This window comes from Oncorhynchus kisutch, linkage group LG8, assembly GCF_002021735.2.
Source record: "Oncorhynchus kisutch isolate 150728-3 linkage group LG8, Okis_V2, whole genome shotgun sequence".
NCBI classification, from domain to species: domain Eukaryota; kingdom Metazoa; phylum Chordata; class Actinopteri; order Salmoniformes; family Salmonidae; genus Oncorhynchus; species Oncorhynchus kisutch.
Genome location: NC_034181.2, coordinates 33,061,341 through 33,088,757, shown reverse-complemented (window position 1 = coordinate 33,088,757; position 27,417 = coordinate 33,061,341). Strand labels below are relative to the sequence as shown.

Sequence of the window (27,417 nt, the reverse complement as noted above, 5' to 3'; positions counted from 1 at the left end):
ATGTGATCGGCACGAATGTGTGACGCAGAACGAGCTCCACCATGCGATAATAGAACATAATTACACCTATTTTGCACAAGAAATGTATAGATATCACTGCCGTGAAATTATAAGAAAATTACCAGGTGTATTGTGCATTTTATAGGGCAATATAGACTGTTTTAATTAGGCCTTTTGTAGACCAAGTTAATTTTGTTTAAATATGTCTTACATAATTTCTGTGGCATGCCATCATACTTAATGATGTCCCTCCACAAAACAAGGTAGTATAATTTTGGTAAATAAATAATACATGTTATTTAAAAAGTATTCAACTGCATGAATGTATGTATCAAGACAGTATGATTGAATATGGGCAACAGTGTATCCAGCTGTAGACATAGGCTATATAGTTTTCAATCATGTCCGGAGGGGGGCGTAGAGATGTCCGACATTACTAAGTAACTTCTCAACTGGTAAAACTTTAGGTGTGGGCTATGTCCTTGACATGACAGCTCGAGGTGTTTCTTTACACAAACAACAACCAAAGCCTCGCGGGGTCATTTGTATGCAATTATGTTGGGTCTTCTTTTGAGAGTCGTGGTGAGTCAAACGTTTTTATAATTCACAAATGCGCAGTTGTGCACCGATAACTGAGAGCAGCGCGTTCACTATTACTGCTGTAAATGTATGTGTGTGTGTGTTTGGCGGGGGTTGCATACTGTAACCTATTTACCCCATATATTAGGCTACAACATGGATAACGTTTCAAAGTTCATGTCTATATCAGATCAATACTGGTAACAATTAATTGAGGGACAGTGGGTTAAACTATTATGCAATATTTTAATATAGACTACAGCTTGCTTTTTATTTGTGTTTGCAGTGGTGGAAAAAGTACTGTCATGCCTTGAGTAAAAGTAAAGATTACTTCAGTCATTTTCTATTAAGGTAAAAGTGAGTCACCCAGTATTAAGTAAAAGTCTAAAAGTGTCTGGTTTTAAATGTAGTTAAGTACAGTGGTGGAAAGTTGTCATACTTGAGTTGTCATTGTTGAGTAAAAGTAAATGCCCTGAATCAAATTCCTTATAATAAGCAAACCAGATGCACGATTTTCTTTCTTTCTTTTTTTATTTGATTTACTGACAGCCAGGGGCACACTAAACACTCAGACATAATTTACAAATGTAGTACTTGTGTTTAGTGAGTCTGCCAGATCAGAGGCAGTAGCGATGACAACGGGTTATATTGATAGGCTAAGTACTCAATTGGACCATATTGCTGACCTGCCTGAGCATTCGAAATGTAAACGTAAATGAGTACTTCTGTGTGTCAGGGAAAATGTATGTGATTAAAGAATTCCTATTTTCTTTAGGAAATGTAGTGGAGTAAAAATGTTCTAAAATGTTGACTCAGTTGCAACCCACAGTTGTGTCAAGTTGGCTAGATGTCCCTTGGGTGGTGGGCCATTCTTGATACACACAGAAAACTGTTGAGGGTGAAAAACCCAGCAGTGTTGCAGTTCTTGACACACTCAAACTGGTGCGCCTGGACCTACTACCATACCCCCATTCAAAGGCACTTAAATATTTTGACTTGTCCATTCACCCTCTAAATGGCACACATACACAATCCATGTCTCAATTGACTCAAGGCTTAAAAATCCTTCTTTAAAAACGTGTCTCTTCACCTTTATCTACACTGATTTGAAGTAATTTAAACAGGTGACCTCAATAAGGGATCATAACTTTCACCTGGTCCGTTTTGTACGCTCAGTATATATTCTAACCTGAAGAAGCTGTCACTACATTTGTACACTGCTGTACTACATTTTTTATTATTTTAGAATTTTTGTTTATTGTGTGCTTGTTTGACATTTACTGCTGTTATTGATAGGAACTTGGAACATAAGCATCTCGCTGCACCCGCCATAACACCTGCTAAATGTGTACGCAACCAATAAGATTTTATTTGATTAAAAATGTTGATCCGTTTAAGCTCTTCTATTTTCAAACCCTAGCGCCAGGATTTGTAATTTATCAGTCTTATGTGAGCTTGCTCGCTCTGAGGTGGGAGGGGTGCCCTTAAAAAATGTGCGCCAAAGTGCCAATTTCAGTATGCACTGGTGGGGATATTTAAGACCAACCAAAAGCTGGCCTTAGCGGTAACCCAGTTGGTTGTGGCATGGATTTTGACATCGGAAGCGTAGCCTATCCAGCCATGACACACAGTACCCATCTGCACATGGAATTAGAGATGCACTACATGACCATAAATATGTGCACACCTGCTCTTTGAACATCACATTTCAAAATCATGGGCATTAATATGGATTTGGTCCCCCCCCCCCCCCCCCCTTGCTGCTATAACAGCCTACACTCTTCCGGGAAGGCTTTTCACTAGATGTTACAACATTGCTGCTGGGACTTGCTTCCATTCAGCCACAAGCGCATTAGTGAGATCGGGCACTATTGTTGGGCGATAAGACCTGGCTCACAGTCGGCGTTACAATTCATCCCAAAAGTATTCGATAGGGTTGAGATCAGGGCTCCGTGCAGGCCAGTCAAGTTCTTCCACACCAATCTCTACAAATCATTTCTGTATGGACCTCGCTTTGTGCATGGGGGCATTGTCATGATGAAGCAGGTAAAGGCCTTCCCCAAACTGTTTCCACAAAGTTGGTTGCACAGAATCATCTAGAATGTCATTGTATGCTGTAGCATTAAGATTTCCCTTCACTGGAACTAAGGGTCCTAGCCCGAACCATGAAAAACAGCCCCAGTCGATTATTCCTCCTCCACCCAACTTTACAGTTGGTACTATGCATTGGTGCAGGTAGCATTCTCCTGTCATCCGCCAAACTCAGATTAGTCCGCGGGACTTCCAGATGGTGAAGTGTGATTCGTCACTCCAGAGAACGTGTTTCCACTGCTCCAGAGTCCACCACTCCATCACTGCGCTTGGTGATCTTAGGCTTGTGTGCAGCTTCTCTGCAATGGAAATCAATTTCATGTCGCTCCCGACGAACAGGTCTTGTACGGATGTTGCTTCCAGAAGGTGTTTATAACTCGGTAGTGAGTGTTGTAACAGAAGACAGATGATTTTCAGCACTCGGCGGTCTCGTTCTGTGAGCTTGTGTGGCCTACCACTTCGTGGCTGAGCAGTTGTTGCTCCTAGACGTTTCCACTTCACAATAACAGCACTTACAGTTGACCGGGGTAGCATTAGCAAGGCAGAAATTTTACGAACTGACTTGTTGGAAAGGTATGTTGAAAGTCACTGAGCTCTTCAGTACGGCCATTCTACTGCCAATGTTGATCTATGGAGATTTCATGGCTGTGTGCACTAACTGTCAGCAATGGGAGTGGCTGAAATAGCCAAATCCACTATTTTGAAGGGGTGTCCACATGCACTATATACAAGTATGTGTTTTTTGTGCCCGTCAACCTTGTATTAAAAACAAAGCATAGCCTCCTCTCCTCTTATTGAAGGCAGTTTGTTTGTCATGCCCAATGCATTTGCCAAGAAGTCAAGACTATTGATAAAGGGTTTGGCCTGTGAGGCCGCTTTGAAATATATCTTATTCACCAAAGCTTTATTAAAAGATCAAGTTTGGCAGCAGCGAACAATGAAAGGACATCCTGGCTATGATATTATTTTTGCCAGCTCCTGGTATTATTTTGGATGTGCGTAAAAGCCTCTCCATGTAGGCTATATGCCCATCATTGAATGAGAGATGAGATAATCCAGTGACAGTCCTATTTCGAAACAAGTACCTTATTTTTCTGAAAGAATTGGTTGTTTTCCTTTTGGTTTGATTAACAAACAAGCCCTTAGTGGGCTACCCTTACCCTACTATTACAAAAGCTACAGCAATGGCTCTGGTGACTTTCTTATGCTGGTCATGCGTTAGTCTACAAGTAGCCTATCCATAAAGGGTTTCTAAATCGTCTACTCATGAAGCTTTTGCCGACATGCTTTTGCCTTATTCACAATTCATGCTTTTGCATTATTCACAATTCACATTGCTGTGTGCATACTCCATTCACCTTGTATCCATCCACATTTCCAAAGAGCGCTTCTTGTACAGTTACCAAAGATGCGCTCCTCCAAACAGGCCTAGGCTATATCTTGCTTATTTAGAACGTGCCTCACACATACAGTACAATTTACGGGAACCTTGTCCTTTTTATTTGAGGAGAAGTGCGATTCGTAAAGCCCTATACTCGTTGAAGCCAATACCAACAATGTTGACTGTCAGCACTCAAAAACATACTGAGCAAACCGAGGTTATTATAACCATTTATGTGTTGTAGGCCTGTTGTTTGTTTTTTGGCAATGTCACTTTTTGCCACTGGGGGACAGTAATACATAAATTGATGGGCCAGAACCATAGACTTGGATAGACATAGCATCTCTGTATCTGTATTATTAAGATGGCGTCGGTGAGAGCATGGGCCAGAACCATAGACTTGGATAGACATAGCATCTCTGTATCTGTATTATTAAGATGGCGTCGGTGAGAGCATGGGCAGCACCATTGAGGCCATCATCTTGAGATAGTCAATGTTCTTCTTCTCAAGAAAAAATCATTGTCTGATCCCTTCTGATGACACGGTTGTCACGACTCCAACCGGGTCATTAGGTCATGCCAACCAGGTCATCAGAAAGGATCAGTCAAGGAAGTCGGAGGTCCCACCCAGTTGACTAAATCATAACGACAAAAGTCCTGAATGGAGCTTTTGGCCACTACAGGACTCCCTACAACTTTATGGCCAGGACATAAATAATAAATCAATCGATTTAAAGAATAAGCGCCTAGACTGGTACAACAAATATGGTGGAAGGAAACTCTCTTGCCCATGTTTACACCAATCCAAAGCTTTGTTCTAACATCTACTTAGTTAAAAATCAAGTACCTTTACCTTTATATGACAGAAAGAGAGAGGGAAAAAACAACAAATTAAGTCATGGCCCATTTGATATGTTACATTTATGTAATATTAAACATGTATCAGTGACTAACCCCTTTAAAAAGGGTTCATAAAAACAGCTGCAACAACAGCAAAAAACATAAGCAAAACAATATTTCTTCACAAATCTATCAGTTCACAGACAGCCAGCCAGCTTGTGTGTGTGTTTCTCTTCGACCAAACAACATGTTCTGGCTTATCTTCAAGAAGACTGCATTCCAGAGAGGTGGTCATTTGGTTTCTCGAGCCTGATGACAGTTGTCCACAGACAGAGAATATTCTCTCCACAAACACTTAGGATGCAGTGGCAGAAACCAGGTCCAGTGCCACAGGGCACAGTTTGCCTGGCAGAACTTGAGAGGTGACTCTGTAAACATGCCCCCCTTTACATTTTCCAGGTATTTCCGCAGCTTACATGGGACACTAAATGTCCTGCCAGGTTGACCCTGTGGCTGAACAGTAACCTCAGACACAATCTTCGATGCAAGGAAGCTATATTTCTGAAGCACAGTGGTCGGGATTCTTGCTGGATTAATCGTGCTGGCATCTTCCTGGGGTCCTGCTCCACGGCTGTACTCACACATTTTCTGAAGTACAAAAGATTCTGCTTCCCTAATCAGGGGCTCCATCTCTGTCAAGCGAAGTGCCAGAGACACACTTGGGTCCATCAGGCAAGCTGCTGCAGGGGTTGGATCAAAGTTGGCTGTTAGTGGATTCAATATGCATGCGAAGCGCTCACAGTGACTTCAGGAGGACCTGTGCCAACTGTTTTGCAACATTAGTTGACAGCAAGTGTGCCTCAAGGTTGAGAAGTCACACCACCACATCAGAGCGACTGGCTGTCAGTTTGAAGTTGGTCAGTGTGGACTGAGAACGGCTCCAGCAACTTCACAAGCTGCTCTAGCTTGGCCCAGTCACTGGTCAGCAAGTTGGTCGATGTGGATTGCGAATGGCTCCAGCAACTTCACAAGCTGCTCTAGCTTGGCCCAGTCACGCTCCATGCTCGCCCTCGGATTTCTTCCATGTTAGCTAGTGATAGTAATGCACAAGCAAGGCCTATTTGAAACATTGGCATCTACTGGCAGCATTTATCCACCAGATTCAGAATCTTGAAAACCCCATTAGAAAATAAGCTTGAAAACCCCATTAGAAAATAAGCTTGAAAACCCCATTAGAAAATAAGCTTAAAAAACCAATTAGATTAAGTTTACTAAATAGTTTTTCCAATGTTTTATTTTAGTTTCGGTATTCGTTTACTATAATAACCTTGGAGCATTATTATTATTTTTTCTCCTGTTGCTGTCACAACCCCTGACCTATAGCACTACCGCCAGCGCTTAGATGTATCACTGCATTAGAGGGCTCTATTTTAACAAACCTAGAGTATGTATCATGGTGTTGACAGTTGCTGGCCAGTAGGCCTATCAATCAGCTCTGTGGTGTTCACCCAACATTGCTGATATATTTTATATGCTAATGGGAATATCAACTTAATATTTCAGAAACTTAAATTAAATATCAACCTAGATACTGTACCGTATGTGTGGTATTTCAGTGTCATATTAATTGCAAAACAAATTCTTTATTATAAATGCAATGACACAGAAAGCATTTTTTCAGTTAAGGCCGGGCTCGGTGAAGCCATGTCGCCTGGTCAAGCCAATGTCAGTGACCATCCTCCCAGAGAGGTCCTCGCATCACCAGGACAATTTGCCCAAGCTGCCCGTGCCTCCACTAAGGCAGACATTTGAGCGCTACCTGTTGATGCTGGAGCCCCTGCTCAGTGAGGAGGAGATGGATCACACACGCAAGCTAGTCAAGGAGTTCCTCAATCCTGAGGGAGTGGGAGACAGGCTGCAGAGGAGCCTGGAGCGCAGAGCTAGCAACAAAGAAAACTGGGTAGGTACTGCCATAGAACAGAACTGGTCAGATAGAGCAGAGATGGGTACTTAGTAGGGCAGAGCACTGGGTTGATCTTGGGTTGATTGGCAGGAACAGATACCTGTATTATATCCTTTATGCACCTACAGTATACAGTATGTCATGTTGATTGTCTATAGCATTATCATGGCTGTTTGTGGATGTTTATGCAGCTGACAGAGTGGTGGATGCAGTCAGCCTATCTGGATTCCCGGATGCCTGTGGCAGTCTATTCCAGCCCCGGGGTGGTCCTGCCCCGCATGACCTTCCAAGATCGCCAAGGACAAATAAGGTGAGCAACAAGGAACCATGCGTGTCTGAGACCATTGTACTAGCCCTTGCCATGAGATTATACAGTAGATGCCCACCCTCCCCCAGCACTAAAACATTTTAGGGCTGTCTATACCGATCAGTGAAAAGGACATTTTATAGGCTTACTGCTTAGTAGAAAAGTTAGTAGAAAGTGATTGACTTCAGTGTTGTAATCCGCCATAGCTCTGTTGAACTTGAGAATAAGCTTGAGTTTCAGATGACCTTTAGACAGACTCCCCTTTCATGCTGGCTATTTTAAGCACATTGGCTGCTCATAGAATTGCTCAGCTTTTTTGGACCGCGGAGACACACGTACGCAATTAACATTGCGGACAATGCCAAACACATGCAATAGAAGATGACACTAGAGCAGACTTCCATGCTCATATGAAAAGTCAATGATTCAACAATATACTGTACTGTAATGTACACCATCTTATCCGCTAGACTAGAGTGACACAGAGAGCTCAATACACGCAGAAATATAGTATCAAAATAGACAGATATCATGGTTCTGAGTTGGACATGCTAAGCAAGTCTGGTTGGAGATATGAGGACATGGAAAACAATGCTGCACTAAAGTGTATTGGAGTTGATTATGTGAATGGAACATGAGATGCTGGAGAGGTAAAAGGCTGAATCTCAGTTGGATGAGGAAATACCATATATCATACTGAATTACTCAATAGGGCGGCAGGTAGCCTAGTGGTTAAGAACATTGGGCCAGTAAGCGAAAAGTTGCTGGTTTGAATCCCTGAGCCGACTAGTTTACAAATCTGACGATGTGCCCTTGAGCAAGCATGCATCCCTAATTGCTCCTGTAAATCACTCTGGATAAGCGTGTCTACTAAAATGTAAATCAATGTTTTCTGCTCAGGTTTGCTGCTAAATTGATTTCAGGAGTTTTGGATTTCAAACAAATGATTGACAAGTGAGTAATATTGATATAGAAAATATTTTCTATAACTTAATGATATACATCTAATATATATTTGTCAGACCAGTTGACTCTCTAACTCTGTGTCACAGTGAGACCCTACCTATTGAGTATTTGGGTGGGAAGCCTCTGTGTATGGACCAGTACTACCAGATCCTGTCCTCCTGTCGTATCCCTGGACCAAAGAGAGACACTGTGGTCAACCATGCTATCGGGAAAGTGGCCCCTACTCACATCACTGTGGTCCATAACTTCCAGGTACACTAGGGTGTGCTATTGCTTTGCTTTTCTCTCTTTGATGCTGCTTTATGTTGCTACAACACACGAGAGGAAATCAATAACATTGTTGCATTGTTAGTTTATTGTCTCTAACCCACTTAACCAGAACCTGAAATGCAGATTGACCTTCTCCCTCTGTCCTTAGTTCTTTGTCCTGGATGTGTATAACAGCGATGGCTCCCCACTGACGGTGGATCAGATTTACATGCAAATGGAGAAAATCTGGAACTCATCCCTGCAGAGCAACAAGGAGCCTATCGGCATCCTGACTTCCCAGCACCGCAACACCTGGGGCAAAGCCTACAACAACCTCATTAAGGGTGAGGCCAGGGAGAGCCTTGAATGCTAGAGAAGGGTCTTTGGAGCGCATGGAGTGACCCACCAAATAAACAAAACCCTAGTCATAACCCAGTCTTGAGCCATAACGTAAGAGTGACTGGATGCATCCTATCACTTTGCACACACTGTTTTAGGCATATTGGTCGATGCTTTCCTCGAGGTCCTTGTAGGTCGCTCATTGTATCGTTTTCTTCCTTAGACAAGATAAATAAGGAGTCTGTCCGTGCTATCCAGAAGAGCATATTCACAGTGTGTCTAGACGCCCCCATGCCACAGATGTCTGAGCAGCGCTACCAGAGCCGCGTCGCTGCCCAGATGCTGCATGGTGGAGGGAGTCGCTGGAACAGTGGCAACCGCTGGTTTGATAAGACATTACAAGTGAGCTCTGAGACTGAAGCTGTAGAACAAAGGTTGCATCCTCCCTGATATATGTTCATATTTTTATTCAAAGAGTCTCCTGCATTATTCTACTGTATTTATAAATGTATTTTAAATCGTATTATTATAACGTGTATTATTTAATCCCCAGTTTATTGTGGGTGAAGATGGTACCTGTGGTCTGGTGTATGAGCATGCCCCAGCTGAAGGACCACCCATTGTGTTCCTGGTGGACTATTTGGTTGAGTACATGTAAGGCACAACAAAATATGTTTATTTCATTCATTGATTAATGGTACACAGCACTACCAAGGTCATTGTGTACTACAGATAAAAGGTTGGCACTGGTTGCTATGGTTGCAATGGCTATTTTTCCAACCAGAGCAGGTGCATTATGCCTGAGTGTAGCAAGCACTTTGAAGTTTCACTAATTTGTCAAGTTTAGATAGTGACTGATCCATTTGAAAATGATTTTTACAACCATTTGAAGCCCACTGATCATGGCCAAGCTGGAATCATGACCCTGGCCTGCTACTGAATGTGCCTCTGCCTCTCTTGAAGTATAATGCTTTGTGTTGTTTAAACAGGGGAAGGATGGAGGTAGTACGCGCTCCCATGATCCCTCTGCCCATGCCTCCCAAACTGCGTTTCAATATCACACCTGAGGTCAAGAAGGATATTGAGTCGGCCAAACAGAATATGAACATGCAAGTAGAGTCTGTTTGTGTTCCTAGCAGTTTCCATTCAAACATGTCTTGTAAGTGTGTCTCACTCTTTGGCTACTCTTTCATTCACCAGAATGTCACATGACTTGGATGTGAACGTGGTCAACTTTGCTGACTATGGGAGAAATGTTCCAAAGGCTCACAAGATGAGTCCAGATGCCTTTATACAAATGGCTCTACAGCTTGCCTACTTCAGGTGGGGTTCATTATAACAAAACAGTCAACATCTGAAACAGCAGTCGGGTTACCTTAACCTATCACTTTGAGACATATTGATGAGACATATTGATCTTTCATGTTTCAGAATGTATGAGATGTGCTGTTCCACCTATGAGAGTGCGTCCCTGCGTATGTTTGCACTTGGTCGAACAGACACAATCCGCTCCTGCTCCAATGAGTCTCTCAAATTTGTCCAGGCAATGGAGGACCTAGCTAAACCGGTAGGTCAACTCTGAAACCTGAACATTGACACTAAATAAACAATCAACCCTGACTCTCACTCTACTGTAATGATGTCTGTTTATCCCATATGTTGACAGAACACAGAGAAGGTTTCTCTATTGGACAAGGCATGCCAAGCCCACGTAGAATACACACGCATGGTGAGGACTTGATGGAAATGGACATTTACTGTATTAATCCATGCTTGTCCCCACTCACTGCAATGTACATTTATTTTGTGTATGTCAAAATGAGCAGGCAATTCATGGCCAGGCCATAGACAGACATCTCCTTGGCCTGAAGTTGCAGGCGATTGAAGAACTGACGTCCATGCCAGAGATATTCATGGACACAGCCTATGCTGTGGCTGAGCATCCCAATCTCTCCACCAGCCAGGTATGAAGGCTGTTTATGTGAGGTATTTAGCATCCCAAAATACAACATATAACAGGACAAATTGTAGACAGTGGTTTGGTAATGATTTGTTTATTAGGTTTGGCCCACATTTGTACAGCTAAAGGTAATGTTTCACTGTCTCTCTTCTCCAGGCTGGTGCCAAGACAGACTGTGTGATGTGCTTCGGTCCACTGGTGCCAGATGGCTACGGAGTGTGTTACAACCCCATGGCAGACCACATCAACATTGCCATTACAGCCTTCAACAGCTGTGAAGAGACACATGCTGCCAACTTTGGCCGGGCTATGAAGAAGGCTCTGAGAGACATGAGGTCTCTGCTGGAGGAGACAGCTAAGGCCAAGCAATGAGTCCCCACAGGGGACATGGCTCCTCTTTATGGCTGTGTGGAACTGAACCTGTGCTGGAGGTAGTGGGGGAAACTGAAGCCACCCGTGTATATCTAGTGCTGTAACATGGAGAGAGGAGAATGCAATGCGTTAGGTGGGCCTTGGGAAGATTTTGGGCCCTTCAGGTAGACGTGATGTGAGTGTTGGAGGGAAAATCCTGTAGGAGAGACAGTCCTGTAATAAGCAAAATAATATCAAGACTGTAAAGCGAGTATGACTGATGGAAAGTTATACATTTCATGTTGACTGAAATGGGTGTATCCTTTTCCAAATAGAAAGTGCCATATGTCAAAGAAAGATCCACACCAGATCATGGCAGAGACTAGACTCTTTTACAGGTGTACGATCTTAATTTGACCAGTTTCTCACAGCAGGACAATAATCCTGCAGCAACAGGAAAGGTGAATTATTATGTGCGTTATTTAATGAACATTTTTGTAGGGGTTGATAAATTATTTTGTTAGGATAAATCAAGTCTGACATTTTTAAAGTGGAAATTGAAAACTTTAGAAAGCTGTGCAGGAAAATCTTCTGCGACAACAGAGTGATCGAATTAAGAGATTACATCTGTCTGTTTTAAGTTATATTTAAAAGTCATACAGTATGTTGGCGCTGTCTTAACATTTATTTTTGTCGGATTCTATAGATGTGTTTATTCAGTTTGTTGACTTACATATTTGTTATTTCATATATATAAAATAAGTTCAAACAGTTCTAAGTTATTTAAGTTCTGAAAATGTGTGCCATACTATAACAAATGTGCCATAATAATGAGTTGCTGAGTGGTTTTGCTGTGATTTACTTTGGTAAATGTTTTCTATACAACAACAAAAAATAACAAACAAAATAAGACGGACTGCTGTCATTTATTTTTATGTTACAAAATTCTGACAATACTGATTAAACTAAGGACAAATTGTTCTCCAGTAACAGCCTAAATTCCTGTCTCGTTAAATACTGTATAATAGAAATGCGAGCCACGGATCAAGGCTCCACGAATGAGTATTCAGCTCGGAAGCTCCCATTGCTATGCAGGTACTCGCCATGAAATTCTATCTCTGCCATGTTTCCAGTTGATCGCCAGTCAAAAAGCCGTTGGCCCTTGAACACGTTGGTCTTCAAGACGTCTACATCTCGTATCTAATGGAGATGGTATTAGAGGCATAATGTTATCTACAATGGCATACATGTCAACATTCATGGTTTAATGTATACTCAACTAGTTTGCATTGATGAATATACTGAAAAGCAAGAGAGAACAGTCTCCCTCCCTGACCATAATGAAGGTGGACTGGGCTGCTGTGCTGTTGACCACAGGGCCCATGCTCAGAGCCCGGATTCTAATCTTCACTGAGGGAGGGGCGTTGATGAGGACTCGACAGGTGTGACTGCCCAACTCTGAGGTCATCGTTGGATTCTCAATGACCCCGCTGGTAGCAAACAGCTGGACATCACAGTCTGTAGGAGCAACAGTTAGAAGTATGTGGGTTATGTATTCAATTGACCAAATAATATGTCCTTCTAAAAATCTATTGTTCCAGCTCTGTAACAACATGCCACTCTGCCTTCTGTTCCAGCCAATACAGTAGCAGCGCAGTGTTACCCTGGTGGTGACTCTTCTTGTTGTTCTTCTGACTGCTGTAAGTCAGCAGCACTCCGTTTCCGGGGGACAAGAGATGCTGGCGCACCAGCAGGACATTGGTCCTGGAGGTCAGTTCAGTATCCTCAAGCTGGTCACACTTCCTGACCAGTACCAGCCTGTCATAGAACGCCACATACTCCCCTAAACGCACACACACACACACACACAGGGTTATTGTTGTCCATTTCGGTTGCCATAGATAGACCTTACAAAGAGTATTATAGCATTTCTCACTTTTCTTGCAGCTTAGGGAGCTGGACTCTACTTTCATGTGGATGACCTCATCCAGGGGCCGGCCTATTGACAGGATGCAGCGACCTGTCTCATGTCTCAAGTCCACTGTGCCTGACTCCTCCAGCAGAAGCTGCCCACACAGACCTAGATAGCGACACACAGTAGATAACTATTACATTAGCTGATGGAGCTCTCTCAATGCTTGGTATATGCCTTTTTTGATGAGTGCTAAAGAAGCAGAGTTCTGCCACCTTACTGGTTTTAGGTGTCACAGTGGGCATGGCTGTGGTGGTCTGTGGGGTGGTTGGTTCTGTTGCAGTTGGGGGTGTCTGGGTCAGGCTGAGAGTAGGAGACAGGAGTGGCTCCTCATCCATGGGAGTGACTTCCATGCCCTGGGGACTGGGTAACTGGTCCCTGGTCTCTAGTGAGTGCGTGTTGGTGGTGTGTGTGTGGGTGAGGGCACTAGTCTTCTCTAAGACCCTGCAGTCGTCCATCTGGCAGCCCCGGATGGTGATGGGCTTGGGCATGTGCATGCAGAGCAGTGGGCTGAGGGGCTCAGGCTTAGTGGGTCCCATGCAGGACACTGCTCTAGACTGGATCCCATACCCACACGGCACTGAACACTGAGAGACAACAGAAATGTTAGTCAACAGTACATCTACATACTTTATAAATCACTCATGTCTGAAAACACCACTGGCCACTGTACCTACCTGGTTCCAGTCTTTCACGTCCCATCTGAAGGTGCACACCTGCACCAGACAGGGTACTGTGGTAGCAGGTTTAACGGCTGCATGGCATCTCTCCTCAGACACCTCACTGTCCTCCCCATGGATATACTCAACACAGGAGACATGCCTCCTGGCTAACCCCAGATCACAAGACGTAGTACAGGCCCCCGTCCTCAGCACTCTCCACCTGGACAGTATTACCTCAAGTTCAAGTTTATTTACACCCAGTAATACATACAGAAATCTCTATATGGCACTGTCTGTTGACACTCACATAGCATTCAAGACAAACTGAAATCCATGGGTGGTGAATTCCACATTTAGATTCTCTTTTTTACCCTGGTCTTCCAGCCAGTGTTCAGTGTCTGTGTTTACCATTTACCTGTCTGGGCAGGTGTTGGAGATGCATGGTTTACCTGGCCTGACAGCTGTTGGAGTTGCATGGTTTACCTGGCTGGACAGCTGTTGGAGTTGCATGTGACCACTGCTATGGGTTTGGTCATGTTACTGCACTCTGTATTGTTCACAACCACCTCCTCATCTCCCTCGGTCTCCTGGGAGCAGTATAGCACCCTATGGGCCACGCCTCCTCCACACGACACACTGCACACTCCCTGCTTGTAGCGCCACCTGCATGGGAAACACACTGCTGTTACCCTGCTATGACAGAGCTGTCATTCTTGTACTTGAAAGGATCAACTCACATGGGAGGGCAAGGGGAAGGGTTGCAGGACTCTGTGTGAGGCTCTGGTTTGCTGGAGGCATCACAGTAGACCTCAGGCACCGCTAGCCTGGTCTGGTGGTCCAGACATGAAAACCACACCTGCAGGGTACCTACACATGTATAAGACTTGTGTTGATCAAGGTACCACACTTTGTAAAAATGGAAGGGATTACCTGGTCTGACTTACCATTTCCGCAGGTCTTTGAGCATTGGCCTATCACAGGGCTCCAAACATACACTGTTAGGTACCTGGAGCGGTACCTTGAACCAGGGGATTTGTTAAGTATAGGTTGATCCTGGTAAAGACAAATGAACGGATGTCAAAGTTCCACCTTCTCCAGTATGATGTCTTAGAATTTATGAGATGTATTATAGATCTCTGCTGTACCTGTCCCTTAGACTCCCAGCCAATAGGGCAGACATCGATCACACAAGACACTAAGACAGGTGGTTTGAAGAGCCCTGAACACAAGCTATGGTCCACCTCAACATCATGACCACCTTCGGACCGCACACATGTCACAACGCGTTTGGCCGCTCCGGGCCCACACACCGCTGAACACTCCCCGGCTTCTGACGCATTCCACCTGTCACACACAGCCCCCACCCCCCCAGAATTCTATATCAACATTGCCATTAACCTACATGGTGCAACTTGGACCTTGTTTGCTTCATGTACATGTTGTATTTGATTATAAAAAATATGTATACCTTGCAGGGCAGGGTTGAAAGTTGCATGTATCCACTGATTGTGTGGCTGAGTGTTGTGGACATTCAGAAACGGCCACCTGTAGGACATCTGCTCCTTGCCTTTGAACACATCTCACAGGGCGCACTTTCTCTCCACCACCACACAAGGCACTGCAGGGCCCATACTCCCCCATCTCCCAGCTGGAGAACACAAAACAGGACATTGATCAATCAGTTTGATGAAAGTTCAAGCGTTCTACGTGTGACAGTGTGCGGTGAATGTAGAGTGGACCTGGGGGGACAGGCTGGGAGGTGACAGGTTGTCTGCTGAAGCAGGAGAAGGGGAGCTGAATTACAGTAGACCTCCTCCAGATGCTCCTTGGTGTCTTCATCCATACAGACATACATAGATTTCTGTATGCCTACAAGAAAAAGAGAGAACAGTGGATCTATAAGAACAGTGACATTTGGAAAGCCCTAAAGTACACCCACAACAAACAAACTAAATATATTTATCCAATAATAATTCAAAGTGATTCTTACCAGATCCACAGGTGACAGAGCAGGATGTTGTGACAACAGTCCACTTGCCCCTGGGTATCTCTTTTATAAAAGCATTATTACTCATGGGAGTATAAAAGTGGTAGGTGATGTTTGGACTGGTTTGTTCTCCATATTCTTTTCCATATTTCCGATAGACCTGTAGGAGCCAAAAACAAATGTCATATTCCTTTCTATTTTGAGGAGTCAGTAAAGTTCTATATGTGTGTGTACATAGTGAATGGAGATACTGTTCCTCTTCTATATGTGTCTCTCACAGTTATCCCCTCTGATATTTGGAGTGTCTGTTGCCATGTCTGGGAATATGTCTCTCCCTGCTGACCTGTATGTGTGTCTCCTCTGTAACAGTTCCAGGCAGCAGCAGCTCCTCCATGAGAGGCAGGAGGTCAGGGGTCAGGTACAGACGATAAACCAGACGACCGTCCTCCAGAGGAGAGGGGTGAGTGATGTTTAACGCAATGCTGCCACTCCCAGACACAACATACTGATTCCCAATCAACACCGCTATGGGTAAAAACACCAGACACCTTGCTTATTGTCCTTTATATGATTTGGGTTTTCTTTTCAAACCACCCAAGGTCACTCCAGATACTCACCCAGGTGAGTGAAGACGGGTGCCCTGTTGACAATGTGAACCTGAGTGGCGTTTACTGGCAGGGTCAGGAATGTGACGTACTCTGAGAATCAATTAAGCAGGGAAAATCTAGTTTAATTACTGGAATGAGATGGAGGTAGAAATGATCACTCTCCAGACTGAAGAATGGGGATATGTGAGCTGTTACCTCTGGCCTGACCACCACTGTAAGACTGAGAGGTGAGACTGCAAGAGGAGCCATCCCCTCCACATACCCCACACACATCCTCCACCTTCCCAGACTTCAACACTCCATCACAGCCAAACAGCTAGTGGAAGAAATTATTTCCCGTTAGCTTATGAGGACATGTCAGGTCTAATAATTTCTCAAAGCGTCTCTAGAACTCTCTAAGGTGGAGAAACCGAAGCAGGCCTTTACCTGGCACGTCCCTCCTAGACAAGCTGTCGTGGCACCAAGGGGAGCTGGACTGTCTGGTTCACAACGAGTCCCATCCACAAACTGAGACCCACGGCTCACAATGAAGTTCTCTCCCTTACACTGGCACATGTACCTGCACTGTTCATCCCCTGGTCATGGGGGTAAATCAGAGGAATACAGTGGAGGGAGTCAGTAATGTAGTAGTTTGTCCTTTGTTTATTGCCCTCCATCCCAATGACCCAACCATTCCCCATTGACAAGTTGTCTTGGCCCACCTGTGACAAAGCCTACAGCGGGGATCCAGGTGTAGAGGGAGGCCGTGTTGGGGGACAGGTACAGGGGCTGTAGATTTGTCTGGGCGCACTGCTCTGCCATGAAGGCCAGCTGGGTCCTTTCACACTGCTACTCAGACAGCATAGTGTGAGGGGATGAATGCCGAATATTGCTTGTGTTCACACCCTATGTTTCAGTTAACATCCTTTTGACGACCAATTGAACTTTCGATCATATTAATCTATTGAAGAGAAGCAACATTTCTATTTCCAATTCAACTTCCCTCATTCCACTCGAAGCATGTGTATGGAGTGATTTCAGTGCTAACAGAAATTATATTTGAATTACATAATTTAGGATATAGATTTTTTTTGTCATATTTTTTAATCGGTAATGCACAAATTTGATTATATTATTCATCATTTGAATAGAATTTAATGAATATTGCATTCAGTTTTAATTTCATATTTATATATTCATCTTCAATAGGGTAGATATTGCATTCATTGTCTGTATCAAGTTTCCAAACTTTTATTTAAAGTTGATCAAAACTTCTCGGATGCATTCAGATTCAGTTTTCAAATTCAGATCTCTAAATTCAAATTCAAAACCTGAGAGAGCCTCCTGGCAAGCCAGGAAAGCTAGAGGAGAAAATATATAATCAAACGCTCTCTGTGGTAAACAGAACTGCCACGCAGAAAAAATATCAGCCCATGGAGAGAAGCACGAGATTGAATTTTACTAAACTTTCTAGGGCAGTTGTCACCAACCGGTCAATCGCGATCGAATGGTCAATCTCCAAGGCATTCCTAGTCGATTGCCAAACATTTCTGTAAAACAAATATATATATATTTTTTCTTCTTCATCTCGGGCTTTTGGCGGTAGGTGCACCTGATTCAGCTGCCTTGTGTGCTGCGTAGATGAACTGTTGCCTTTTTTAACCATTTGATGTGTCTGGAGGTACAAACTCTGCCTTCCCGGCTGGCCGGAGAGCAAATCAAGTGCACTTAGGTCTAACGCTGGCCAAACGGTTGGCTCAGATCACCGTGTCCGCAGTAACAGGCATAGAAGTAAGCTACAGCAAAGTTGATACTGTGAGATTTCAAAGCGTTTAAAAGCTGCTGTTTTTATGAGTGAGTTCATGTTCTTATGCTTCGAACACACCGACAGCGTTTTGCATTTTGGTACACCATAATTACATAAATTTCCAATGAAACACAGCATTTGCCTTGCAGCATTGCGTTGCAGAGGCAGTTGCAGTGCGTACGGTGTGACGGAAATGGGAGCAGAAGGGGAATGTTGAACTTTTGTTGCATAAATATTCAGCTGGTGCTGCACACTATTTTATGCAAACGCTGTCAGTGTGTTTGAAGCGTTACGCTTCGATCACACCGGCAGCGTCATTGACCACTGTTCTAGAGTTTTCCCTGTTAACATTATCAACGTTTCCCTTTACTGTGGCAATTGGGATCGAATCAATGCAATATTAGCCACTTTCAATGCAACATACCGAAACAAAATGAACTATGCAAGATATTTTGAAGGCAGAATGCATTGGAGTAGCACATTTTATTCATATCCTTTGCTTGTTAGTGAGTTATTAGCTCAGTTATAGATCATTTGTAGTCAGCAATAGGGGAGTGATTATTTCCTACAAGAGCACAAAATATGTACATTTCTAGACATCTTTGAAAAGCAAGTCAGGTAAAGAGCTTTTTTTTTGTCTGAAAGGGGCAGTGTTGTATTTTGAGACAGGCTTGAAAAAGCTAATTAGCCAATAGGTAGAGGGTAGCATAATTTGTCTGATTCTCTATAATGGTATGGGAATATTATTTTGTAAAGTAGTTTCTTGCATTAGAAAAGGACAAGTGGATAAACAGGTTAATGTCAAGCCCTGCATGTTTTGTTTTTGGAATGTAGGCCTACATTGAACACCACACATTGGCTGTTACTGTAGGCTGAATGATATAACAGCTATTTCCATGTTAAAATGAGTAGCATTTTTCTCCATCATTTTGATCAAATAGTCACAGTAGCCAACTGTTAAAACTGTAACTTAAAGCAGGTACTGCCTCAGTGTTCACAGTAAAAGCAATCTGGAAGTTGTACAGAATTTTCACAACGTTCAAGTTTGCACTCAGCAGACCTGAAATTTGCTTAGTGACAACATTTTTTAGAGGGAACATTGGAAGGGAGTGTCACAAAAACCACAGTTCGGTCCCGATAAGAATATAGTGGAATAGCCCTGTCATAGCCCTTCTAAGGATAGCCTTTCCACTCCTTATTTAATCTAACTCTGACTGGGTTCCAACCAGGTCTCCTGTATGTCACAAGACTGTGTTAGCCCACTTAGCTAAAGCCCATAGGAATGAGTTCAGGAACCTCAACTCAAGTCTCCAGCAAGCTTTGTCATCAAAAGAGCGTGGTTCATCGAACCATCTTGGTTACATTTTACCTCCCTTTGACTTAGAGATCACGGCACCAATATACAGTGGGGCAAAAAAGTATTTAGTCAGCCACCAATTGTGCAAGTTCTCCCACTTAAAAAGATGAGAGAGACCTGTAATTTTCATCATAGTACAGACAAAATGTGAAAACACATTCCAGAAAATCACATTGTAGGATTTTTAATGAATTTATTTGCAAATTATGGTGGAAAATAAGTATTTGGTCAATAACAAAAGTTTATCTCAATACTTTGTTATATACCCTTTGTTGGCAATGACAGAGGTCAAACATTTTCTGTAAGTCTTCACAAGGTTTTCACACACTGTTGCTGGTATTTTGGCCCATTCCTCCATGCAGATCTCCTCTAGAGCAGTGATGTTTTGGGGCTGTTGCTGGGCAACACAGACTTTTAACTCCCTCCAAAGATTTTCTATGGGGTTGAGATCTGAAGGCTGGCTAGGCCACTCCAGGACCTTGAAATGCTTCTTACGAAGCCACTCCTTCGTTGCCCGGGCGGTGTGTTTGGGATCATTGTCATGCTGAAAGACTCAGCCACGTTTCATCTTCAATGCCCTTGCTGATGGAAGGAGGTTTTCACTCAAAATCTCACTATACATGGCCCCATTCATTCTTTCCTTTACACGAATCAGTCGTCCTGGTCCCTTTGCAGAAAAACACCCCCAAAGCATGATGTTTCCACCCCCATGCTTCACAGTAGGTATGGTGTTCTTTGGATGCAACTCAGCATTCTCTGTCCTCCAAACACAACGAGTTGAGTTTTTACCAAAAAGTTATATTTTGGTTTAATCTGACCATATGACATTCTCCCAATCTTCTTCTGGATCATCCAAATGCTCTCTAGCAAACTTCAGACAGGCCTGGACATGTACTGGCTTAAGCAGGGGGACACGTCTGGCGCTGCAGGTTTTGAGTCCCTGGCGGCGTAGTGTGTTACAGATGGTAGGCTTTGTTACTTTAGTCCCAGCTCTCTGCAGGTCATTCACTAGGTCCCCCTGTGTGGTTCTGGGATTTTTGCTCACCGTTCTTGTGATCATTTTGACCCCACGGGGTGAGATCTTGTGTGGAGCCTCAGATCAAGGGAGATTATCAGTGGTCTTGTATGTCTTCCATTTCCTAATAAATGCTCCCACAGTTGATTTCTTCAAACCAAGCTGCTTACCTATTGCAGATTCAGTCTTCCCAGCCTGGTGCAGGTCTACAATCTTGTTTCTGGTGTCCTTTGACAGCTCTTTGGTCTTGGTCATAGTGGAGTTTGGAGTGTGACTGTTTGAGGTTGTGGACAGGTGACTTTTATACAGATAACAAGTTCAAACAGGTGCCATTAATACAGGTCACGAGTGGAGGACAGAGGAGCCTCTTAAAGAAGAAGTTACAGGTCTGTGAGAGCCAGAAATCTTGCTTGTTTGTAGATGACCAAATACTTATTTTCCACCATAATTTGCAAATAAATTCATAAAAAATCCTACAATGTGATTCTCTGGATTTTTTTCCCTCATTTTGTCTGTCATAGTTGAAGTGTACCTATGATGAAAATTACAGGCCTCTCTCATCTTTTTAAGTGGGAGAACTTGCACAATTGGTGGCTGACTAAATATTTTTTTGCCCCACTGTAACTAACTGGTTTCGAAATCAGGCCTACTGCACAACAAAAACACTTTCTGTGGAAAAAAGAAGCAGACAGATCTGTGCACCCCATTTAATGAGAGTGCAACAAAGGTGGTTTGGTGATCCATGAATATGATAAGCAACCTTGCCTGAGACATGAAGACGTGTTAGTTTGACTGATGGGGTTCTAACCCAGGTCTCCTGTGCGCCAAATTCATAGGAATAAAATACATTCAACCGTCAGTTTACCACAGAGTGTTTGATTCTATCTGTGCTCCTCCTTTCCTGGCTGGCAAAGTACCAGGACAAGTTTTGAATCAGAATTTTAACATGTGAATGTTAGTTTGTAAACTTGATACACAGGAAATGAATGCAATATCTACCATATTGAAACGGAATATATACATTTTGAATTTGAATATTCATTGATTTTGAATATTACATAGAAATTTAATTGAAAAACGGTATGCTATATACTACATTCAATTCATTTTCAAATCATGAAATACAAGTTAAATTTATGAATTCAATGAATCAATTTGTGCATTACAAATAAAACAAAATTACATTCAAATTCAAAATACAATTTTTAGCACTGAAATCGCTCCATACATGTGCATACATACACTTACAGTACGCACGGCACAGAATAAATGGTGCAACAATTGACCTTGTAAAAATGACCTGCGGAGGCCCACTGTAAACATAAACATGACCTGTGGAGTTTTACCTGCTGGTGACAAAGTTCTGCCTCTGTATCCCTGCCCTTGCAATCATTCCCACCAAATGCAGGTCTGGAAATGAAAACATTTTTTAAATGAAAATTATGAAGACATCCATCAAGAATAATAAACTGTTTGGCTAATCTCATTTGCCAGAAATGTACCACTTGCACTTGAGAGGAGTCATGAGAATTAGCGTTGACTGTTGTTTCTTGTTACCGTGGGTTATTGCATTGCCTGGTCCGGGAAGTGACACCCCCGCCACATATCCGTGAGCATGGGGAGAACTGGGACCAGCTGGACCAGGACCCGTGCACCACCACAGAGGAAGAGGACCTGAGCTGGTCTGGGGACACACAGCGGCCCTTCAGGCACCACTAGAGGACATGCAGGGTTAGAGGTCAGGGCTGCTTTCATTTCACAACCAAAATGTTGCATACTTTGACCAAACATAGTCATAATGATGGAATGTGACTAGTGATAACATAAGGCTGTACCTGGTTGGGTGCACACTCTGTCCCATCCAACAAAGGCACCAGCAGACGTTTACATGAGCTGTTGTCATCAGGTTTGATGTGGCAGGAGAGAACACGGCACACAGGCTGACAGGAGGAAAGAATTAACACGGGGAAAGCCTTACCCAGACAGAGCTATAGATACTGTCAACATACTGTATAACCAGTCTTATTACTACAGTATAACCATGATAGTATATTCACAGAAGTGGCTGCCATTAATGTCATAATGTGTCTCTTACCAGGTCAGTGTTGGTGAAGGAGCAGGCCCTGGCGGTGCTACCAAACGCTATCCGGCACTGGTCGTCCACACCATAGTAAAGGCCTGGCTTCCAGTCTTGCAGAGAGCCAACCAGGACAGGCAAGTCTTTCACACAGTCAGCCTTGCCTTCACTAGAATAGCAATACAAACACATATCTTACTCTCATCACCAGCCTTCTACAATACTCACTGTGTTGTGTACAGTACCACTGACCATTATTACATTTCTGCAGAGTAATCTACTTATGATGAACAGTTCATTATTAAGAATCCATGTGAGAAACAGCTGGCATGCTTACCTGAAGAATGTGTACAGCTGCTGTCTGCTGCACTGGGACCAGGTGAGATCCACACTGTTGTAGCCTCCATCAGAGGCCATCATAAAGCCACTGCTGCTGCATGTGTTACCAATCCCATCATGGTTTATACCAAAGCTGGGGGAAAGAAGTGAAGATTACTAACTGTAGCTCATCCCATGCTATTGACAATGTCTTACCTGTGGCCTATCTCATGCCACTATGTCTTACCTGTGGCCTAAGCTTTTGATAGTTGCTTAAATAAAATAATCTGTTTTTTTAATGGTTTTTAATGGTGAGCGAGCGTTGTGCCTTTTCCCTTTTCAAATTACCTGTGGCCTATCTCATGAGCGATGGTGATGCCCAGATCAAAGCCTGTGTCCTCTGTGATTACACAACTCCATTGGCTAGAACATGCCCCGCCTAGCTGGGTCACGCCCCTCACCTGCTTGTTCCCATTGGGCAGCTCCAGATCAAATCTGGTTGAGGACAAACAAATTACAGTAAAGTAAAACCACAAGATTTACAATTATATAAATGTTCTAACTTCAGACAGACTACAATTCAATTTGAAAAAATAGCACAGGATAAAGTACAATGACCTACCTTGTGATGTATAACACAAGGTCAGCATGCAGGGGGTCAGTGTCATTAGAGGGGATGACCCTTCTGGCCCACTCACACACACTCGTCAGAGACGAGGAGATGTTGGTGGAGATGTTAATCTCTGGCTGAAAGTGAGAACATAGCACTCAGAGAGGGAAGCATTCTTCTGGCTCCTCAGCCAGGCCTCCATGGCAGACTGGCCCACCCAGGTGTGTGTGTGGTGTGCGGTGGACAGACATTGTCAGACACTGACCTCTGGTTCTGAGAGGATGATCATGCGGACCAGATGCACTCTCATGTTGGCTCCCAGTGTCATGTCCCTCAGCAGCTCTGAGGCCTGTGGGAAGATAGCAGGACACACCAACACTGGATGACCACTTTCAATAATCATTCAGATGCCTGACACAAACAATAACAAACAGACAAAGACAGGCAGGTAGGCAAACAGGCAGGCAGACAGACAAACTCACAATGTTGAGGTTGGTAAGTATGTATCTCTCTGTGTCCTGCCTGTGGACCAGCTGCACGTCAGGCGCCACCACCACTAGCAGCTCCAGGTGGGTCACCTCAGGCATTATGGCTGACCTTCGGCGACGCAGCCTCTTCACTGTCAGGATGAAGACAAAAAGAGCCGTATGCTAATAGAATGTGCGATGAAGTATGAAACATTAAATACAATGCTATAATGCTTGAACACTGACTGTGAGAGTGTCTGGGGGGACCTCTGGCAGTAAATGGCTGGTGGAACACCAGATGAGGTGTTCCTGGACTGGAACCGTTTCTGGCTTCAGTCAGATGAATGTGTTTTTGAAGCACTGGCTGAATGTATAGTCTCTCCTTCTCTTTACCTGCAACAACCAGGCCTTGCTGTTGGAAATGGAAAAATATTTGCAATCCAAATTCATTTAAGAGAATTATGAATGAATAACAGAATAACAGTATAAATAAATAAGTAAACTGTAGAATTGTTTGTGTTAACTTGGAAAACGTACCATTTTCCTGGCACAGATGGTGAGAAATCCTTTAGTTGAAGGGGGATGTAGAACTCTGGCCTGCTGACAACACATGGCATGACTTTTCCTTGTGGTTTTGAGAGTGGTGTTCCGAGCTGTCTCTAATGTGGACTGACAGGAGAAGGACTGCTTCCTCTCCCCGAGCCCCAGCACAAAGCGCTTCCCTTCGGACTCGAAGGAGCATCGCCAGGGGCCAGTGTGCTGCTCCGTAGAGGCACAGTCTGTCCAGATGAGCTGAAACTCCGGCACTGGGGTGAGAAAGGTTACAATACTGTACAGTGGGAAGAAAAAGTATGAACCCTTTAGAATTATCTGGATTTCTAAGTAAATTGGTCATAAAATGTTATCTGATCGTTATCTAAGTAAGTAAGTCCCAACAATAGACAAACACAGTCTGCTTAAACGAATAATACACAAACAATCATAGTTGTTCATGTCTTTATTGAACACACCATGTAACCATTCACAGTGCAAGTTGGAAAAAGTATGTGAACCCTTGGATTTAATAAGAGGTTGACCCTCCTTTGGCAGCAATAACCTCAATCAAATGTTTTCTGTAGTTGCAGATCAGACCTGCACAAAAGTCAGGAGGAATTTTTTGACCATTCCTTTTCCACAATATTCTTGGGATGTCTGGTGTGAACCACTCTTGAGGTCATGCCACAGCATATCAATTGGGTTGAGGTCAGGACTGACTGGGCCACTCCAGAAGGTCAGGACTGACTGAGCCACTCCAGAAGGTCAGGACTGACTGGGCCACTCCAGAAGGTCAAGACTCTGACTGGACCACTCCAGAAGGTCAGGACTCTGACTGGGCCACTCCAGAAGGTCAGGACTCTGACTGGGCCACTCCAGAAGGTCAGGACTGACAGAGCCACTCCAGAAGGTCAGGACTCTGACTGGGCCTCTCCAGAAGGTCAGGACTCTGACTGGGCCACTCCAGAAGGTCAGGACTCTGACTGGGCCACTCCAGAAGGTCAGGACTCTGACTGGACCACTCCAGAAGGTCAGGACTGACTGGGCATCTCCAGAAGGTCAGGACTCTGACTGGGCCACTCCAGAAGGCGTATTTTCTTCTGTTCAAGCCCTTCTGTTGTTGATTTACTTCTGTCTTTTGGGTTGTTGTCCAGTTGCATCACCTAACTTCTGTTGAGCTTTAATTGGCAGACAAATAGCCTAACATTCTCCTGCTAAATGTCTTGATGAACTTGGGAATTCATTTTTCTGTCGATGATAGCAAGCTGTCCAGGCCCTGAGGCAGCAAAGCAGCCCCAAACCATGATGCTCCCTCCACCATAGTTTATAGTTGGGATGAGGTTTTGATGTTGGTGTGCTGTGCCTTTTTTCTCCACACATAGTGTTGTGTGTTCCTTCCAAACAACACAACTTTAGTTTCATCTGTCCACAGAATGTTTTGCCAGTAGCTCTGTGGAACATCCAGGTGCTCTTTTGTGAAATTCAGATGTGCAGCAATGTTTTTTGGGGATAGCAGTGTCTTCTTCCATGGTGTCCTACCATGAACACCATTCTTGTTTAGTGTTTTACGTATTGTAGACTCGTCAACAGAGATGTTAGCATCTCCAGAGATTTCTGTAAGTCTTTAGCTGACACTCTAGGATTCCTCTTAACCTCATTGAGCATTCTGCGCTGTGCTCTTGCAGTCATCTTTGCAGGACAGCCACTCCTAGTGAGAGTAGCAACAGTGCTGAAATTTCTCCATTTATAGACAATTTGTCTTACTGTGGACTGACTTTTAGAGATACTTTTGTAACCCTTTCCAGCTTTATGCAAGGCAACAATTCTTAATCTTATTGTAGGCCTTCTGAGATCTCTTTTGTTCGAGGCATGGTCAGCATAAAGCAATGCTTCTTGTGAATAGGAAACTCAAATTTTGTGAGTGTTTTTTTATGGGGCAGGGCAGCTCTAATCAAAAATCTCCAATCTTGTCTCATTGATTGGATTCCAGGTTAGCTGACTACTCCAATTAGCTTTTGGAGAAGTCATTAGCCTAGCGGTTCACGTGCTTTTTCCAACCTACACTGTGAATGTTTCAATTATGTATTTAATATAGACAAGAAAAATACAATAATTTGTGTGTTATTAGTTTAAGCACACTGTGTTTGTCTATTGTTGTGACTTAGATGAAGATCAGATCAATATTTTTATGTCAAATTTATGCAGAAATCCAGGGAATTCCAAAGGGTTCACATGCTTTTTCTTGCCACTGTATGTGAATGATTGTATCCACCATAATGGTTCAGTAGCTCACTGTAACCGTATGGAAACTGTGTCATTATTCAGTCATACCTGAAATAGCAGAGTCGGTACCAAAATAAAACACCATGTCCTTTTGATCCAGGGAGTGCAGAAATAGCTGGAGAGGGGATACAAATGAAATGTTGGGGTCATTTTGTGAGCAGCAACATGAGGATTAGATTCACTAATCCATTCCTGGTTTGTATAGAGTGTGACAGATTACAGCAGGCCTATGTCCATGAGGAGCACAATCAACTGAACAACAATAATATCTCTACAGAACCCCTGGAAAATGTAACTTTTAAGTGTATCATACAACTGAGATCCTGTGAAACCTGTGATCTGCCTCTCTGTAGGTAGAGATTTCCGCAGGACGATAAACAGCGCAAGTTGTGGAGGTCAATGTACTTTGCAGATGTCACAAACAGAAGAATCACCAACCACATCCCCGTGTTTTCCACTTACCTCCTCCAATGGAGATCTCATTAGTATTGCTGTGGAGCCTGGCAGCACTGACAGCAGACAGAGCAGCGCCAAGGCTGCCATGTTTCCACGCTCCTCTCCCTGTGGGACCACACCACACACTACCTGGCCTTGCTATATATCTATCAGAGTAAGAGGACCAAGATCTTCCTTCCAGCCGAGTCTGATAAGACCCAGCCAAATGGGGAAGTGGCAAACAAGTTTACTGAAACATCAGGGGCAGTAGTTGATAAGT

General features: G+C 43.6%; 2 protein-coding genes across 2 annotated transcripts; one reads left to right on the top strand and one right to left on the bottom strand.

Moving 5' to 3' along the window:
- The first annotated feature begins 32 nt into the window (after positions 1-32).
- Positions 33-11,942, top strand: LOC109895836 (carnitine O-acetyltransferase). The gene is made up of 14 exons (XM_020489861.2): positions 33-582; positions 6,573-6,851; positions 7,046-7,164; positions 8,062-8,115; positions 8,214-8,379; positions 8,546-8,720; positions 8,939-9,117; positions 9,269-9,369; positions 9,705-9,824; positions 9,916-10,038; positions 10,147-10,282; positions 10,382-10,444; positions 10,542-10,679; positions 10,832-11,942. The coding sequence occupies exons 1-14, from the start codon at positions 556-558 to the stop codon at positions 11,045-11,047; spliced, it is 1,896 nt and encodes a 631-aa protein (XP_020345450.1). The 5' UTR covers positions 33-555; the 3' UTR covers positions 11,048-11,942.
- adamts13 (ADAM metallopeptidase with thrombospondin type 1 motif, 13) lies at positions 11,934-27,417 on the bottom strand. Its single transcript, XM_020489859.2, has 31 exons — positions 27,165-27,417; positions 26,751-26,817; positions 24,423-24,691; positions 24,132-24,297; positions 23,901-24,037; positions 23,684-23,767; positions 23,431-23,555; positions 23,157-23,303; positions 22,828-22,962; positions 22,509-22,659; positions 22,249-22,353; positions 21,971-22,128; positions 21,760-21,823; positions 16,957-17,083; positions 16,682-16,830; positions 16,451-16,571; positions 16,265-16,345; positions 15,991-16,172; positions 15,651-15,807; positions 15,400-15,529; positions 15,129-15,308; positions 14,806-15,004; positions 14,605-14,713; positions 14,398-14,527; positions 14,144-14,323; positions 13,676-13,880; positions 13,219-13,585; positions 12,963-13,106; positions 12,690-12,869; positions 12,363-12,544; positions 11,934-12,226 (listed from the first exon to the last, which is right to left on the bottom strand). The coding sequence occupies exons 1-31, from the start codon at positions 27,243-27,245 to the stop codon at positions 12,071-12,073; spliced, it is 4,668 nt and encodes a 1,555-aa protein (XP_020345448.1). The 5' UTR covers positions 27,246-27,417; the 3' UTR covers positions 11,934-12,070.